At 35.7% G+C, this 15,608-nt stretch overlaps 1 protein-coding gene across 6 annotated transcripts; it reads left to right on the forward strand.

The window, feature by feature from the left end:
• The first annotated feature begins 51 nt into the window (after positions 1 to 51).
• LOC111872050 lies at positions 52 to 15,595 on the forward strand. 6 transcript variants are annotated; one of them, XM_023865552.2, is made up of 5 exons: positions 52 to 164; positions 1,783 to 1,930; positions 4,164 to 4,282; positions 4,777 to 4,854; positions 8,804 to 8,936. In XM_023865552.2, exons 2-5 carry the CDS (start codon positions 1,807 to 1,809, stop codon positions 8,864 to 8,866), a joined length of 384 nt encoding a protein of 127 aa, XP_023721320.1. In that variant the 5' UTR covers positions 52 to 164; positions 1,783 to 1,806; the 3' UTR covers positions 8,867 to 8,936. The 6 variants fall into 6 exon arrangements, with proteins under 6 accessions (XP_023721320.1, XP_023721365.1, XP_023721356.1 ...); XM_023865597.2 differs by lacking the exon at positions 8,804 to 8,936 and adding an exon at positions 15,511 to 15,595 and having other exon boundaries at positions 55 to 164; XM_023865560.2 differs by lacking the exon at positions 52 to 164 and adding an exon at positions 171 to 291 and having other exon boundaries at positions 8,804 to 8,910.
• Positions 15,596 to 15,608: the final 13 nt, after the last annotated feature.

Here is a 15,608-nt window from a genome sequence, read left to right on the forward strand (position 1 = left end):
TCGCTCTTAGAGGCAGTAGTTACCGTGTTTCCCTTTCTCCTATCTTAGTTGCACCCCCCTGGCCAATAGCATTGATGGCATTGAGCGCATTGGCCATTGAGTTACTACACCGTGCAGAAAATCGTATCTTAGTTGTGGCCGGGAGTTAACTGGAAAGGTCAAGGGTTAGTTGAATTATGTAATGTTTATAAGACGTTTTTGCCTCCGCAGGAACAACTAAAATGTGAGGGACATGTATAGGAATAATTGAATTTGAGAAGGGTTACCAACCTAGAGCGAACTTCGTGAAGGGTAAGAATGGAAATTGCTAGCAAAGTCACACTTTTTGAAAAAGGAGAACATCCTTCTCTCTCAGTTATTAACTGTACATTAGGTTAGTGATGTTAGAAATACATAGAGTTGAGCGGTGAGTACTTGTTTCTAGTTCTTCTGAGGTTGAAATTTCTAACACGAAGTCGAAAAATTATAAATTCCCATGGAGTGAAGTGATACGAGGTTGGAGAAAAGCGCACAATGAGGGTTGTACTCTTGGCCAGGTATAATTAGAATGATCAAGTCAAGGAGGATTGGATGGGCAGTGCATGTATCATGAATGGGGAGACGAGGTATTCATCTAGGATATTGGTGGGAAAGCCAGAAGGAGGAGACAAGTAGGTAGGTGGATAATATTAAAATGGTTCTTAGAGGTGTAGGATGGTGTGGTTTGGAATGGATTGATCTGGTTGAGGATAGGGACCAGTGGAGGACTGTTGTGAACTCGGTAATGAACTTGGGTTTCATAACATGTTGGGAAATTCATGAGTAGCTGCACAACTGGTGGCTTCGCAAGAAAGGCTTAGATCCATGGAGTTAGTGACATCGTACCAATTTATGAAATTTTGTTTTGTTTTTGTTTAGGGATGTAGGTAAGTTAGAATGATAGGGGTTCTTTTGTTTTAGAAGTATTTTGTTTCTGCTAAGTGTGTAAAATTAGAAATTCATCAGCTGGCCATGGTCTTCGATCAAAATATTGGTGCTGAATTATATACCACCAAGGTCGTTGGTGGCACTATGTCATTTTCATGGGGGTTCTTGAAAGTCATCGGCGTTTTCAATAAGTTTTCATGTGTTCCTGCATCCAGCTTCTGCTTTCACCATACATTTTCAAATATTACTTGGTTAGAGAAGTACGTTCTGCCATCCTGTATCTGCCGTGTATCCAGTCTTCATAGTTGCTTATTCACACAATATAGTTCCCTGTTTACCACTTTATTAAATTTGGGGAAACATTGTCATTGTGCTGGTATAATCTTTTTTAGTTACTCATCACTTCAGTATGTGTAGTGATTAAGAAAATAGATCTTCCTAAAATGTTGGAGTAACTGGGAGAAAAGTTACTGAGACTGTTGCTGCTGAAGTTTTTGCTGTTTTTATTAGGTACACAGTAAAGTGCAAAAGAAAGAAAATTTCACACAGTCCTGTTGATCTGTAAATTGATTAAGCACAGAATGTGCCTTGGTTATTCTGGAGCATTGTGCCGACGTTACATTTGATCCAACATGTGTTATGGTTGTTATTATGTTAGGTGTTATGTTCTGTGTTTATTGGATTTTGATGAAATTCTGATCAAAGTGTAACATAAGTCCTTCACTTTCAAGTAGTGACTAGGTTTAAGTATGTATGGCAGTACTTCTTCATGCCCACTATATGTATTTGTGGCTTTGTACTGTAGCTGTCCTCAAAATTATAAATAAACTTTATCTGTTCCTAGGTAATTAAGGAATGTTACATGCTGTTTTTCAGGAATTTACTCAGGTTTGAAGGGAAATGAGACTGAACTACAACCTCAGGATACCAGCCAGACTCCCACAGAGAGAGCCTGTTCCATTCCAAGAGGTGCTTCCATTACGTTTGAAGAAAGCAGTTTCTGGAAAAGGGGACAGGACTTCTGGTTTGTAAAGGACCTTACTTTAATTTCTGAAAAATTATGTAGCTGTTTTAAAGCATGTAATTGAAAGATGAATAATTAATGTTCAAGGAGCAAAGCTGGTTTTATATGCAGCTGATACCAATTTGTTAATTACTGGAAAAGATGAACTTGACCTTCGATATAAAATAATGAATGTTATGAAAGAATTAGAAATATGGTTTCAAAAAAATAACCTTGTAATAAATACTAAAAAGACATCTGCCATGTCATTTCATTCAGAACAGTGGAGAGATCCGTTAAGACCACAAATAGTTTTTAATAATACAGAAATAGTATATCAGTCAGAACTGAGATTTCTTGGAATTCACATGACAGAAACCCTGAAATGGTGCGCTCATGCTCAATTTCTAAAAGCAAAGCTATGCAAAATAATTTATATGGTGAAAATATTAAAAGAAATAATGAGTCCATATATGATAAAAATTATTTATTTTTCGAATTTTGAGTCGTGTATGAGAAATGGTATCTTATTGTGGGGTGGGGATGGGAAAGTAAAAGCATTTTTAAATTGCAAAAGCAGGTTCTTCGAGTGATTAGTGGTATTAGTAGTCGCACATCATGTAGACAAATTTTTAAAGATTATCTGTATATATTGGAGGTGACATGCTTTATCAAAAAATACAAGGCTTTTATGGCAATAAATTCAGACATTCATAATTATAACACACGAAGAAAATTAAATATTCATGTACAGCACTGTAATACAGCTCTTTTTAAGAGGAGTGATAAATATGGGAATTAGTTTATATAATAAGGTCCCCAATCAAATAAAACAAAAGGAAAATTTTAACTCATTTAAAAAGAAATTAAAATCTTTTTTTGCTGAAACATTCCTTTTATTCTGTAGATGAATTTATGTCTTTTGATTCATCAAGTGTGTAAGTGTAATATGTAGCTGATTAATTTGTTGTATTTGTGTAAAGATAATGAAATTAATGGTAACTAGACCTAGATAATATTCAGATGACAAACCCCCTATATTAGGGTGGTACAGTGTGTACTGTAAAGATTTGCACGAGAATTAGATGTAAAACTGACAATTTCCTTATCCAAATGGTTGTAATACCTGTATGTATGGATTGTTGAATGATAATAAAAATGAAAAAATGAAATGAAATGAAATTATACAGATATACTGTAAAGTGAAAGGAAGCATTTACAGCAATTCTGATAGACATGCTGTCCTTTTTTCTTTCTACTTGAGGTCCATTTAAGCATATTTTTGAAGTATCATAAATTTTTGTCAGAAGAAAGCAAGGCTTCTGCATGTAATGAGAAATGGGTATAGTTTTACATTTGTGCATCTTTTACTTGAGTATTGGTTTCATAAACTTATACTGTTTACTGGTAAATGACCATGACTGTTTAATAGAATTTATTCTCAGTACACTGATTATGTTAAGATAAGCATAAAGTGTGCATCCTGTCGTATGTCATAAATAAGATATATAAAAGTATATAAGGTATGCCGTCTACAGAACAATATTCTGTATTTAAAAAACAAGGAAAACACTACTGCATCAGCATTTGCTTTTATTATGTTTTTACAGATGCAACATGTTTCAACCCTTACGTCAGGTCATGTCAGGCGTACAGTGCTCCAGTTTGAGCTGTTGAATTGCAATTAATTATCATCTAATTCTTCAAATAAGGATCCTTATTGTCTTGAAATTATTTAATTGCATAAATTCATATGTTAAGTATTTTGAATTTTATATTCCCTGTACTACATTATTGCATGTAGCACGAATGGGGGAGAAGAGGAATGTATATAGGGTATTGGCAGGAAAACTAGCAGGAAAGAGCCACTAGGAAGCCAAAGTTGAGGTTTTATGGTTAATATTAAAATGGATCTTAGAGAGATAGGGTGCAATTGTATGGACTGGATTGTTGGCTCAGGATAGGGACCAGTGGAGGGCTCTTGTGAACATGGTAATGAACCCGCAGATTACATAAAATGTTGGGAAATTCTTGAGTAGCTGCACAACTGTCAGCTTCTGAAGAAGGGCTCAGCTCCACGAAGTTAGNGATTTTACATTTTTAGACTGAAAATTCCATCCTAGCCTGCTGTGTGGGAAGGACTGCCAATGCTGCCTCTAAAAACCTGTGAAAATAATGTACATACTTCAATCCATTTGTATTACATTACTGAAGATAAAATTCATTATTTTTGCTCTTTTATTTCTGTTCACAGATGTTGCCTGCTTGTATGAGATGTCAATTTTGTTTGCCTGCTTCAAGAACAATGACTTTAATCAAGCATTGTGCTCCAAAGAGATTAATAACTTCCAGAGCTGCTACAAAAACTATATGGTAATGTAAACCATAACATATTAATGTGGGAAAGACATTTCATCTCCTTTTTTTGCTTCAAATTTAACTGTAAAGCAGTCTCCTACTATTTGTATTTGTGTAGCTTTTAATCTTTTTTTCCAGGGTTGTCCTTCATGACCACCAAAACAGTAAAAATCTAACCCCTTACCTTTTTGTGGTCTGTTCTCCTCCTCCCCTCCATCTTCCACATCTTGGCCACTTTTTCCTCTCCTCCTCCTCCTCCCCTCCTTCCTCTTCTCCTCCTCCCTTGTGGAGGTTGTAGTAAGAGATCATTTCAGATTGGAAGCATACAGTTCGCTGTTCATATACAAAGATGACACTTGAGAGCTTGACTCCTTTGTGTAAGAGAAATCTCTTGGGTAGAATGTTCCTCTGTTGCAAAATAACGTGTTGGATATGAATAACAGGGCTTCCTGTCAGTACAGGTAAAGCTTAAAGATTAAGTGCTGTGTGTGGGTTTGATTTTGTTGCAGAGCAAGAAGAATAAGAAGAAGGACCAGGAGCAGCAAGGCATTCTGGTACCAGGAGAAAAGAAACTTACATCCAAGCAGGTGAATGTCCTGCTAAGGAAGTTTCCTCCAAATTGATTGGTGCTGTTAGAATGGCAAGAAGTTTCCCTTCAGAAATTTTATTGTTATAAAGTGAAATGCCCATAATTGTTCCGTGGTTAAACTTGGTCGCATACATGTAAGGCATGACACTTTCTAAAGTTTTACACCTGGAAGACTTAACTTTCTGTCACTCCGGAATGGGAGAACGAATCATGTATTTTGCCAACATTGTGCAGTAATATATGTATTCTGTTTTTCTCCTTGTTTAGTTTTCAACCTTTCTTGTCCTAGCAGGTTTAGTTCTTTGATAATGTATCCAATTTCTGTTCTGGAGATACCTGGTTCATACTTTGGTTCAGCAGCAATTGCGTGTGACTTATGAAGTGAGTATTGGGTTTATGCCTCAAACTTTTCTGTGACTGCCCTCCAACCTTGACCCCATTTTACCATGCATCTTGAACCGTACTGTGTTCTGGGTTGTAACAACATGTAGTTTGGTAGAGGTCTCTGCTTACTGCTTGCTTGTTGCTGGTGCTGCTGTATGACCCTGACAATCTAGGCAGAATGTTCCTCTGAAGCAGTGGTGGACATCTACCCGACTGCACAGCATTATAGCCCAGAAGGTAGTACTTTTCTTAAGCACCACTGTGAGAACATCAAATCCAGCATACCATGCATCTTCATATATTATTTAATATTAAGGCATATATATTCGCTGTCCCCTGCAAAAATATTACTCATTTTGGACTAAAGCTTTCCTCTCTTGCTTTGAATTGAAACTGCCATGTTAAAATGTTTAAAGAGGAATTTCACTTTACATACCAACCTAAGAATACAGACATGAAACTGATGTTCTGTAGCTGTGCAAGTGTAGAAAGTCAAAAACTTCCATTTCGTTCTGCAACAGATCCAAGGCTATATGGACTGAATAAATTTAGAATGTAAAATATGGCATCTGCAATATTGCATTATTACTTAGTTCAAGCAGCCATGATGAAAGTGCATGGAAGGATTTGATTCTACCTCTTGCAGTAGGCTTTCATACAGCACAGAGGTGTTAATGGAAGTTTAGATTTTGAGCAAGAAGAAGAAGAATTGAAGGAAGAAAAGCAATTGTTTCAGTTATTTCAACAAAGTGGTTGTTTCATTGTATGTATAAAATAGTGTAGTATTAATAAATATATTTTGTAATTGAAAACTGAAAATTGTAATCATTGTAGATTATTACAAAGACTGGAGAGAAATTATTTAAATAACTTGGTATTTTTCTGGCAGGGAGTAGTTTGTGTAGTGGAAATATTCTGGTACCAGATTCTGCCTGGTTAAGAGGTATCCAACTTAGAAATTTTTGTAGTTATCTAATTATTTGCAGAAGAATGTTGGGAGAGAACATTCAGGTACTCACTCACTCACGGACCTGAGCCCTTTTTGAGAAGCCACCAATTGTGCGGCTACTCAAGAACTTCCCAGCATTTTATGGAACCCAAAGGTTCATTACTGTGTTCACAAGAGCCCTCCACTGGTCCCTATCCTGGGCCAGATCTATCCAGTCCACAGCATTCCATCCTATCCCTCTAAGATCCATTTTAATATTGTCCACCCACCTACACCTTGGTCTCCCCAATGGCCTCTGTCCATCTGGCTTTCCCACCAATATCCTATATGCATTCCTCTTCGCCCCCATTCATGCTCTGTGCCCTTCCCATCTCATCCTCCTTGACTTGATCATTCTAATTATACTTGGAGAAGAGTACAAGTTATGAAGCTCCTCATTATGCAGTTTTCTCCAACCTCCTATCACTTCATCTTTCTTCAGTCCAAATATTCTCCTCAACACCCGCTTCTCAAACACCATCAGTCTGTGTTCCTCCCTTAATGTCAGAGACAAAGTTTCATGCCCATACAGAACCACAGGCAAAATTATAGTTTTGTATGTTCTAATTTTATGTTTTAGGACAGAGACGAGAAAACAAAAGGTTCTGGACTGAATGGTAGCAAGCATTACCCATTTTCAGTTTCCTCTTAATTTCCTCCTGAATCAGGTTTTGATTTGTTATCATTCCCAGATATCTGAACTGTGCCACATTTTCAAAACATCTGTTTCTTATCTTTATGTCATGATTTTGCCCTGCATTCTGGTGACAAGACGACAACATATACTTAGTTTTCTCTTGTACTCCTAGAACAACCTCTTTATTCTTCCTTATTTTTCCTGTCTGTGAAATGTAAGGAATAAGAGAATGTATAAGAACCTGTCTTGCTTTGTAGTATTACATGGAAGGAAATGTAAAATTGTTCTGTTTCATATGCATTATTACATTGGGGAAGAGAACCACTTCAGTCTTCAGGGAGTGGAGAGGGCCCATTATTGACTGTCACTGTTGCTCTGTTTACACCACCACCTACAGCTTAATAATGTATGCAGAAAATCTTGGAACAGCCTGTGTACATACTGTGTTTATGTGTTCATTGGATTTGTTTCTGAGTGGGTGTGGTTCTGGTTCCTCTTCTTGTTTTTCATCTTCTAATGTATCTTCATTTTCATCCTTTGGATAAGCTTCACTGTCATCTTCCAGAAATACTTCAGTTCCTTCAGGTCAGAGTCTGCTCATTGAATCTGTGACTGAGAATTACTGAGAAAGAATCAGTTATATATAGCTGTGACATACAGGTGAGTAGCATGTATTACCAGGACTTTTAAGTAAACCACCTGAATCTGAAGTCTCAACTGTGAATCTCTTCTGCAGCTCGTAAACGGGCTATGCAGTATAGTGTTATTACTTCCAATATAGTAAAAGTTCTGCCACTGCTTACGGTTTTCCTTGAGATGATCCTTTTAGGAAGAAAGTAGATTGAATTGTTATTAACTAATTTTATGAAGCAGTACTCTCCATGAGAAGCTCGTCGTTGAACAGGTAATCAAGAAATTCCCTGCCTCTTTGGAATGTGCAGGTTTACTGTTTGTTCACAAGAGTTTACCACTGGTCCCCATTTTCCACCATGTGAATTCAATACACATTCTTACACTTTTTTCTTAGGTCCACCATCAGCAGCAGCATGGTTTAGGCTCTTATGAAAGCTTGTTCCAGCTTAAAATTTTGACTGTTAAATACAAAACTGTTCTGTCTTTAACATGGGTGTCCTTGGTCTCCTCCACCTCTGGATTTGTAATCTGAGAGTAATTAAGGAAATCTGTTTTTCTGCATTCTCCTTGGGTATTCTATGAGCTGTTTTATTTTCTAATCTGTAGTGCTTGAATTCATGTCAGTAATTTGTAGTTTTTCTTCTGTCTCTTCATTATGTCTGTGATCAATCAGTTGGTGTTCTAACTTAGCTATTAGGAAGTGCATTTCTGCAGCTTCAGATCTACCTTAGCCAACATGAAGCAGGTAGGAAGCAGAGTCACCTGCTTCATGCTGGTTTGTTGCTTGGCATATTCTTCATCCCTGATGATGGAGGTGACACATTCCTCTGAAATATTGACTGACTTTTGATTACTATAAAATGTTATATCCCAGAAGATAGAACTCTTTTATACAAAACATGTTTATCCTCAACATATATTATGGTTGTATCACTTTGCACCTCTGTTTTGTATGTAAATAAATTGGGTTAGTCTGGCAATGATATTTGAAATCACTCTCAATACTAGCGCAGCCATAACCAGTATCAGAATAGGTGTAGCAAGAGTAGAGCTCATGGTCTGACCTGACCCCGGTTAACATAAGACAAAGAATTTTGATTTGCCCATTCATTGCCTTTTCTCCCCAGGCATTTGTATATCAGAGAAGATATTTATTTTTATGCATATTGCAATTATAAAATAATGATCTATGTTCAGTAGAATGAGGCATGTGGTAGTATGGTTGAGGCACTGTGCTACAAGCCAGAAAGTTGTGGGTTCGTGTCCCGAGAAGGTGGATTTTTTCGATTTACCTAATCCTTCCAGCCACAACCTGGCCCTGGGATCGACTCAGCCTCTAACAGAAATGAGTACCAGGAATTTTCCTAGGGGTAAATGGCAGCCAGCGTGTAACACTGACAACCTCACCGCCATCTTTGAGCTGATTGTCTGGAGAAAATATGGGAGCCTCGACATCTCACAGCGAGGATATAGGATGTGTGGTACAGAAATAACACTTGGCTTTTACAACACTGTTTTACCTTATAGAATTGTTTATCCATTTTCATCTGCTCTACAGCAACTAGGAAGAAAATAATGATATTAAAATAATTTATCACAACAGAATATAAACATTTTATCTAATTATTTTTAAATCTATAGTACATGGTTACAATGGCAAATTGAGTGAAAGGTTACATATACTTGGCTGTTTAGCCATTACAGTTATATTATACATATGAATTCTGTCAGTACTTTGTAAAATAGAGTTATTTTGAGAATATACACAGATTTTTTATACCTCTATTAGAAGTCCAGCTTTAAGATAGCACAGCAACATTAATGAATGCAGTAGTCTTGTCGTTTCACAAAAGCGTTTGTTGAAACTGTCTGTATTGTTTCCGAAGATTATCACAGAGCTAAATACATGATCTAGTCACAGGTTGATGAGCATGTTTCTTTTTTTTTTTTACAGGTAGTTTGATTTCAACACTTATAACACAGTATAATGAGGATTTATCTTCACCTAAAGGGCAAAGCAAGTTCAGAGTTTTGCTACTACTACTAATTCTACAGACAGATTGATCCCTTTGTTTAGCCAGCATTAAGACTTGTGAATAGTTAAATTTTGGTCATTTCATTTACTGTTACATTCACAGTTACATGAATGAAATGTTGAGTATTTGTAATGAAGGTGTTAAATTCTTGTACTTCTTTCAATTGACCAACATGCACAATTAATATAAGTGTCATTGCAAAAGGAAATGTGTATGGAATTTATGACAGAGGATGCATGTGTACTTTGCTCTGAGGTCTGCTGGACCGAAACAAAATATTAGTTTTTGGCCTTAAAGATGACAGAGACAAACAATACATTTGATTAAGCGATTGTAGGCTACTCTCAAGAAAAATTGAACTGTGTTTGTACAGACTGTGCAACTAAGGTGAAAGGTTACATACTTATAATTTTAAAGTGACAATTTTTTAAAAAATGTTGATTATGACATGGTTTGAACTTAGTATTTAAACTGGATTAGGTTCTTGATATAACAATTTAAAGGTGATATTTTGATCACCATTTTGAAAAATGTTTGTATCCAGTACATTACACAGCATTATACAGGGAGGTTTTTACCTTTGTTGACTGGTTTATGGTTCTGTGCTTCTCGGCAACTGGCGCACCTCCAGCTAGGAGGCACATGAATTTGCCGATGAATCAGTATGCGTGATGGCCTACTATGTTTGGAATTATGGGAAGTTATTAACCCTGTGAACTGCTAGATGACATGGCAAGCAGTGCGGTTCATGCATGGGAATTTGTTTATGATTCGTCAGCAGAGGGCAGCAGTTATCAGCTCCAGTAGCCATTTTTTCTCAGTTACAATTGGTGTGCAGTGTGTTCTATCATGGTGCAGTATACTTTACAGCAAGGGTCTCCAAACTATGGCCCGCGATGTGTTTTTATCCGGCCTGCGAAAGAATTGTGCAGAAATGCGCCAAGTGAACTAATTTTTCAATGAGTACTGGTAAATGTGATTCCGAACTTATTGACTTGACATATTATACTGCAGTTCGATAAAACTAACACAAACCACTTTTATCAGATACCAAGTGGCTTTGGAAATTAGCAGTTTTGCTGATCTGGTGAACCATTTGAATTTAAAGTCGCAGGGTGAAAATAACTTAGTCTGCGATTTATTTGCACTTATCAAGGCATTCAGAGCAAAGTTGATACTTCTGGAAAGGCAAGTGAAAAATTGTAACTTTGTTCATATGCTATACTGTGCAAAGTTGCATAAAAAGGGTGAAGCAGAATTTCCTTCCTCATTTGCAAATTTAGTCATTTTAGATTTAAAAGAACAATTTTGGAAGCAATTTGATGATTTGGATTCCAGTGCTCAGGAAATTAGATTGTTTCAAAATCCGTTTGACTGTGATGCTGCAGATGTCCCAAGACAAATTCAAATGGAAATTATTGAACGTCAGGAAAATGATCATATTAAAGACAAATACAAGGAAGGAAATTTGATTGAATTTTATAAATTTCTGAACTCTGAGTAATTTCCAATTTAAAGAAATTTTCTTGTAAATTTTCTCCATTTTTGGGACGACGTAACTTTGTGAACAAACTTTTTTCCCAGATGAAGTACATCAAGTCAAAATACAGGGCAAATTTATCCAATGAACATTTAAAGTCGCTACTTGTGATTAGCATTTCAAAATTTGGACCTCAATTTAATCAGATTTTAAGAATGCAAAAAGAGTTCCATCATTCACATTAATTGTTATATTATAATTTGTGATGAAAATTTGAGCATTTGCTGCTACTGTCTGTTGTCATTAATATACGATAATTTATTCTCACGTACTCTGTATTTAGTTTATTAAATTCTGTGCTTTCAATGAAACTCACATACCTAGAGTTATTAATTTCTCATTTTATCTGGCCCGTTGAAAGTGCTGAATTACCTAATGTGGCCCGCGGTTCGAAAAGTTTGGAGACCCCTGCTTTAGAGCAATGTATATTTCTGTATGAGACCTATGTGATCTGCTAGAAGTGTTGACAAAAATTTTGACAGAAATTTCATGATGAAAGAGTTCCAAGGAGACAAACAAGTCACAGTTTGGTGAATAAACTTAGATCACTGGGACATAAGCACCAAATGCTTACTGAGGAAAAGTCAGATGACGTAGGAGCCCAACTTGAACATACGGTAAAGACTTTAATTGTTTTTTGCATCCTGTTGTGTATTTAATCAATATTAGAGTCAATTTTACTGACCACACATATTTTTACTATTATTACACTACATGGTTTGACCTCAAGAGGTCATCCTCAGGTGTACGAACACAGCTGTATAATTACAGGCAATCACATTCGTCTTCTCACTTATTTGATCCTGTATGTTATTCAGGCCCACACCATCACGACAAGGACTGTAACAGATCCAGCAACATCAGAGGACGCGAAAGAACAGCAAGACCTCCAAAAAAGTGAAAAGTGCAATCAGTATAATAAAACTGAACTTTAATTCATGAACTTTTAACCAATAATATAATTAAACCAGTTAAAAATTTGATGCAGTGATGAACGTAAGTAGGAAGTGACTGAATAACAAGTGGAAGTGAAAGCATAACTAGTTATCTGAATTGAAATTCGATTCACAGATTTTGAATTTTGGCTTTTGACATTTGGAATAATATTTTAACTTGTGTTTTGTGAGAGGAGCTTGATATATTATTGATTGTGGGCCTGAATAAGATACAGGATCGAATAAGTGAGAAGACGAATGTGATTGCATGTAATTATACAGCTGTGTTCGTACACCTGAGGATGATCTCTTGAGGTGGAAACATGTAGTGTAATAATAGTAAAAATATGTTGTGTGGTCTTTAAAATTGACTCTAATATTGATATGGTAAAGAATCACTGAAACATCTAGCTCAAGAAGCTGGAGTGTCAAAGTCTAGTGCAAGAAAAACAGTACAATTGCTGAAGCTTAGATCCTATAAAAGAACAGTAATCCACGCCTTGCAACCTTGTGAGCCATATGGCAGTGTTCATTTGTACAGTTGGTTTCTACTTTCTGTTGTCGAAGGTGGGATCAATCTAAAATTGACAGGGACAGCATTTTCAACACCTCCTGTGATCTGTGAATTGCAGCTACTTCATTCCAAATATTATTGGCCAACAGGCATATTGATTTGTCAGCAGAATTCATATGCACCTCTTAGCTAGCGGTGCACCAGTCGCTGTGAAGTGCAGAGCCATGAACCACCCTGTATTTCCTGTGTGCCTGCATGTGGCTGAGAAAACATTCTGCTTGCAGATATGTATTTTTGCAAGTTTTGGTATAATTCTTTAAGCCATTGTGAAAATCACCTAATCACCTGCAACATCATATCAGGGCAAGAAGAAATTTATACAATGTCTGTGATTCGTGTATGTCATCTGTGAACATACTGTAGTTCAACTTATTAATGACAGGGTAGATTCAACACATTTGTCACCATCAGATTTATATTGCATGTGCTGGAAGATTGTAAAATGAAAGAAGAGAAATTGTATATTTTAAGTGACTCTTGCTGTGGCCCATGGGATGTAGGCTACCCAGATTTTATTTTGTATGTGTAGTAGGTGGTGTGAATGTATGTCACTTAACATAATCAGTACATGTAGCATTCTGACTTCAGAAAGTGCATTAAAAATATACCTTTGCAGGTGTTGTTATGTGCATATGATTTGGCAGTACAGTGTTCAGAATTTTTTTTGTCAGTAAAAGTACTGTTAGAAATTCTGAGTTCTAAAGGATAATTTTTAAAACTTGGCTTGTACCACTTTAAAATTAACAACATTCTTTAGATTTTGCTAAATATGCATTATGATAGAAAATTGTTGAATTAACTCCATGGTGCATGGTCTGATAGTTACTCAGCTGATAAAGAAATGTATCTACTTTATAGACCTGGAAGTTCATAATCACATTTACAACTTTATCCTGAACCAATTGAATATAGTTAATAACGTCCGACTGCTGTAAGATCTATTTTAATATTCTCTCACCTATGCCTAGGTCTCCCAAGTCTCCTGAGGTTGTCTATAAAATATTGTAACCATTCCAGAGTAATGAATTGAATATAGTTAAGCTTTATTTTTTTAAGATGGCATTTAAACAGTTTAGTTCTTGAAGACCAAAACAGTGACACTAGAAGTAACATGTTAAACATTTCAGGTTGTGAAAATTCAATAGGAATCACATATGATTATGTTTGTATGTCATGTTGTTACAGTAGTTTTCTCATATGCAGGTGATCTCTAAAGGATAAAGATTAAGATTCAAGGTTCTTGAGACACTACATATGAAGACACTTATCTTCTGAAATGTGGTGCAGTGTAGTCAGGTAGAAGTTTACTGCCATTTCAGAGAAACCTACTGTTGCAATCTTCAGGATTGAAAGGAAGCACTATTCTTCTTGCTGCTTAATGTATAGATTACTCTTCAACTCTTAAGATGGAGCAGTATGTTCTTTCAAAACATCTGTAAACTCCTACCAAGCTACACGATATCACATCCCAGACAATAGTACTTATTTCACATAAGTCAGCATGTGAAACATTATTTTTTAATGATTATTATATAAATGTGGAAGTTGTATATTGTTGCATTTTTTCCCTTTGATTTTCCCTTATTTAAAATTTTGAAGTGGAATTTAAGAATGATAAATTTTACCTTTCTTGGCTCGCTGTTTTTATATAACTAATTTTGCTCTTATAGTACTACTTTATGTATGCTTTATGTTGCTATATGTGCATAATGACAAATATTACTGGTAGTTTCATCAACTCAGCTTCCAGTTCAGGTTCAGTGGTAAAGTGATTCATTAATAATATGCCTGTATGTGGGATACCGATATTTGTCCTGAGCAAAAGCCTTACTACAGTATACCACTGTCCTGAAAGTGTGATGCTATTACATTTTCTAGAAGTGTGTAAAAATTAACTTTTGTTTTCAAACCTTGCAGTGACTGATAAGCAACAGAATTATCAAGCATGTGAACTGAACATAAGATAGTAGTATTTATCTTGCCAACACCGTGATTGAAGAAACAAGTATTACACAAGGTCGTTCTGTGACCAAAGTTATTCCTCATGAATTAACTGCAAGTAACTTTCCTTGACAGGAACAAAATATATTTGGTTTTATAAGTGTCTGAAACATGGGACACTGGAAACATTTGATTATATTTTAATACAAAAACACTGTTAGAAGTAGCACCAGTTTTTATAGATACTGAAGTACATGACAGACTTGAGATACATATTACTTTATATTTTTGTATAAAGTATTACACACAATCAAATGTCAGTATTGTTAAATCCACGAGTTGAGTTATCTTTTTTTTAATGGTAATATTGCTGAATTTATTTTATAATTTTGCCAAAACATGAAATCTTGAGAAATTCAATTCAATTCTTTATTATTAATGTGCCGAAATTTACAAGATAAATAAGAGGTTCTGTGTGAACTGATGTCTGCATATCTGATTACATGATAATGTTATAGAAGTAATTTATTTTGAATCATGTAAAAAGTGATGGATTAAAGGGATTGGGATTAGGGTTTCAGTTGCCAAATTGTCATTATTGTATCAAGATTGTTGTGGTTTCAGTATTAATGAAAATTCTGCAAGTAGTGTGTCATTATTTTGTAAACAAATTCTTCTTTGAAGTTAATTTTTTCTCTCCAAAACATTACTGAATGATTTCAGTACTGTGTACGTGCTGTAAAAATGCACTGGTAAACATTAAAAGCGGAGTGGTCTGTTGAATACTAACAACATGTAATGATACTTCAGGAATATTTATTTTCAGCAGTTTTTCTATATATGAATTAATTTTCAGACTCAATCCTGATGTCCAAAGACATGCTGAAAATGTTAATATAGAAACCTTACTTGGAAATATAATTGAAATATGGATGACTGGAAGATACAAATAATGGTTTTATCAGTTGCCATAAATTATGTTTCAGGAGCTGGGGTAGCTCAGACAGTATAGTGACTGGCTACAGGCTGGATGACCAAAGCGTTTGATTCCCGATGGAGGCAAGAAATTTCACTTCTCCACGTC

The sequence above is a fragment of the Cryptotermes secundus genome, unplaced genomic scaffold (assembly GCF_002891405.2).
Source record: "Cryptotermes secundus unplaced genomic scaffold, Csec_1.0 scaffold695, whole genome shotgun sequence".
Classification (NCBI taxonomy): Eukaryota; Metazoa; Arthropoda; class Insecta; order Blattodea; family Kalotermitidae; genus Cryptotermes; species Cryptotermes secundus.

What these genes read in the sequence shown, in the direction of transcription:
- LOC111872050 (XM_023865552.2), top strand. Translation starts at nt 1,807, where the DNA reads ATGAGACTGAACTACAACCTCAGGATACCAGCCAGACTCCCACAGAGA. An exon ending in AAAAGGGGACAGGACTTCTG is followed by an intron (nt 1,931 to 4,163) that starts GTTTGTAAAGGA and finishes TTCTGTTCACAG; the next exon opens with ATGTTGCCTGCTTGTATGAG. An exon ending in AGAAACTTACATCCAAGCAG is followed by an intron (nt 4,855 to 8,803) that starts GTGAATGTCCTG and finishes TAATCCTTCCAG; the next exon opens with CCACAACCTGGCCCTGGGAT.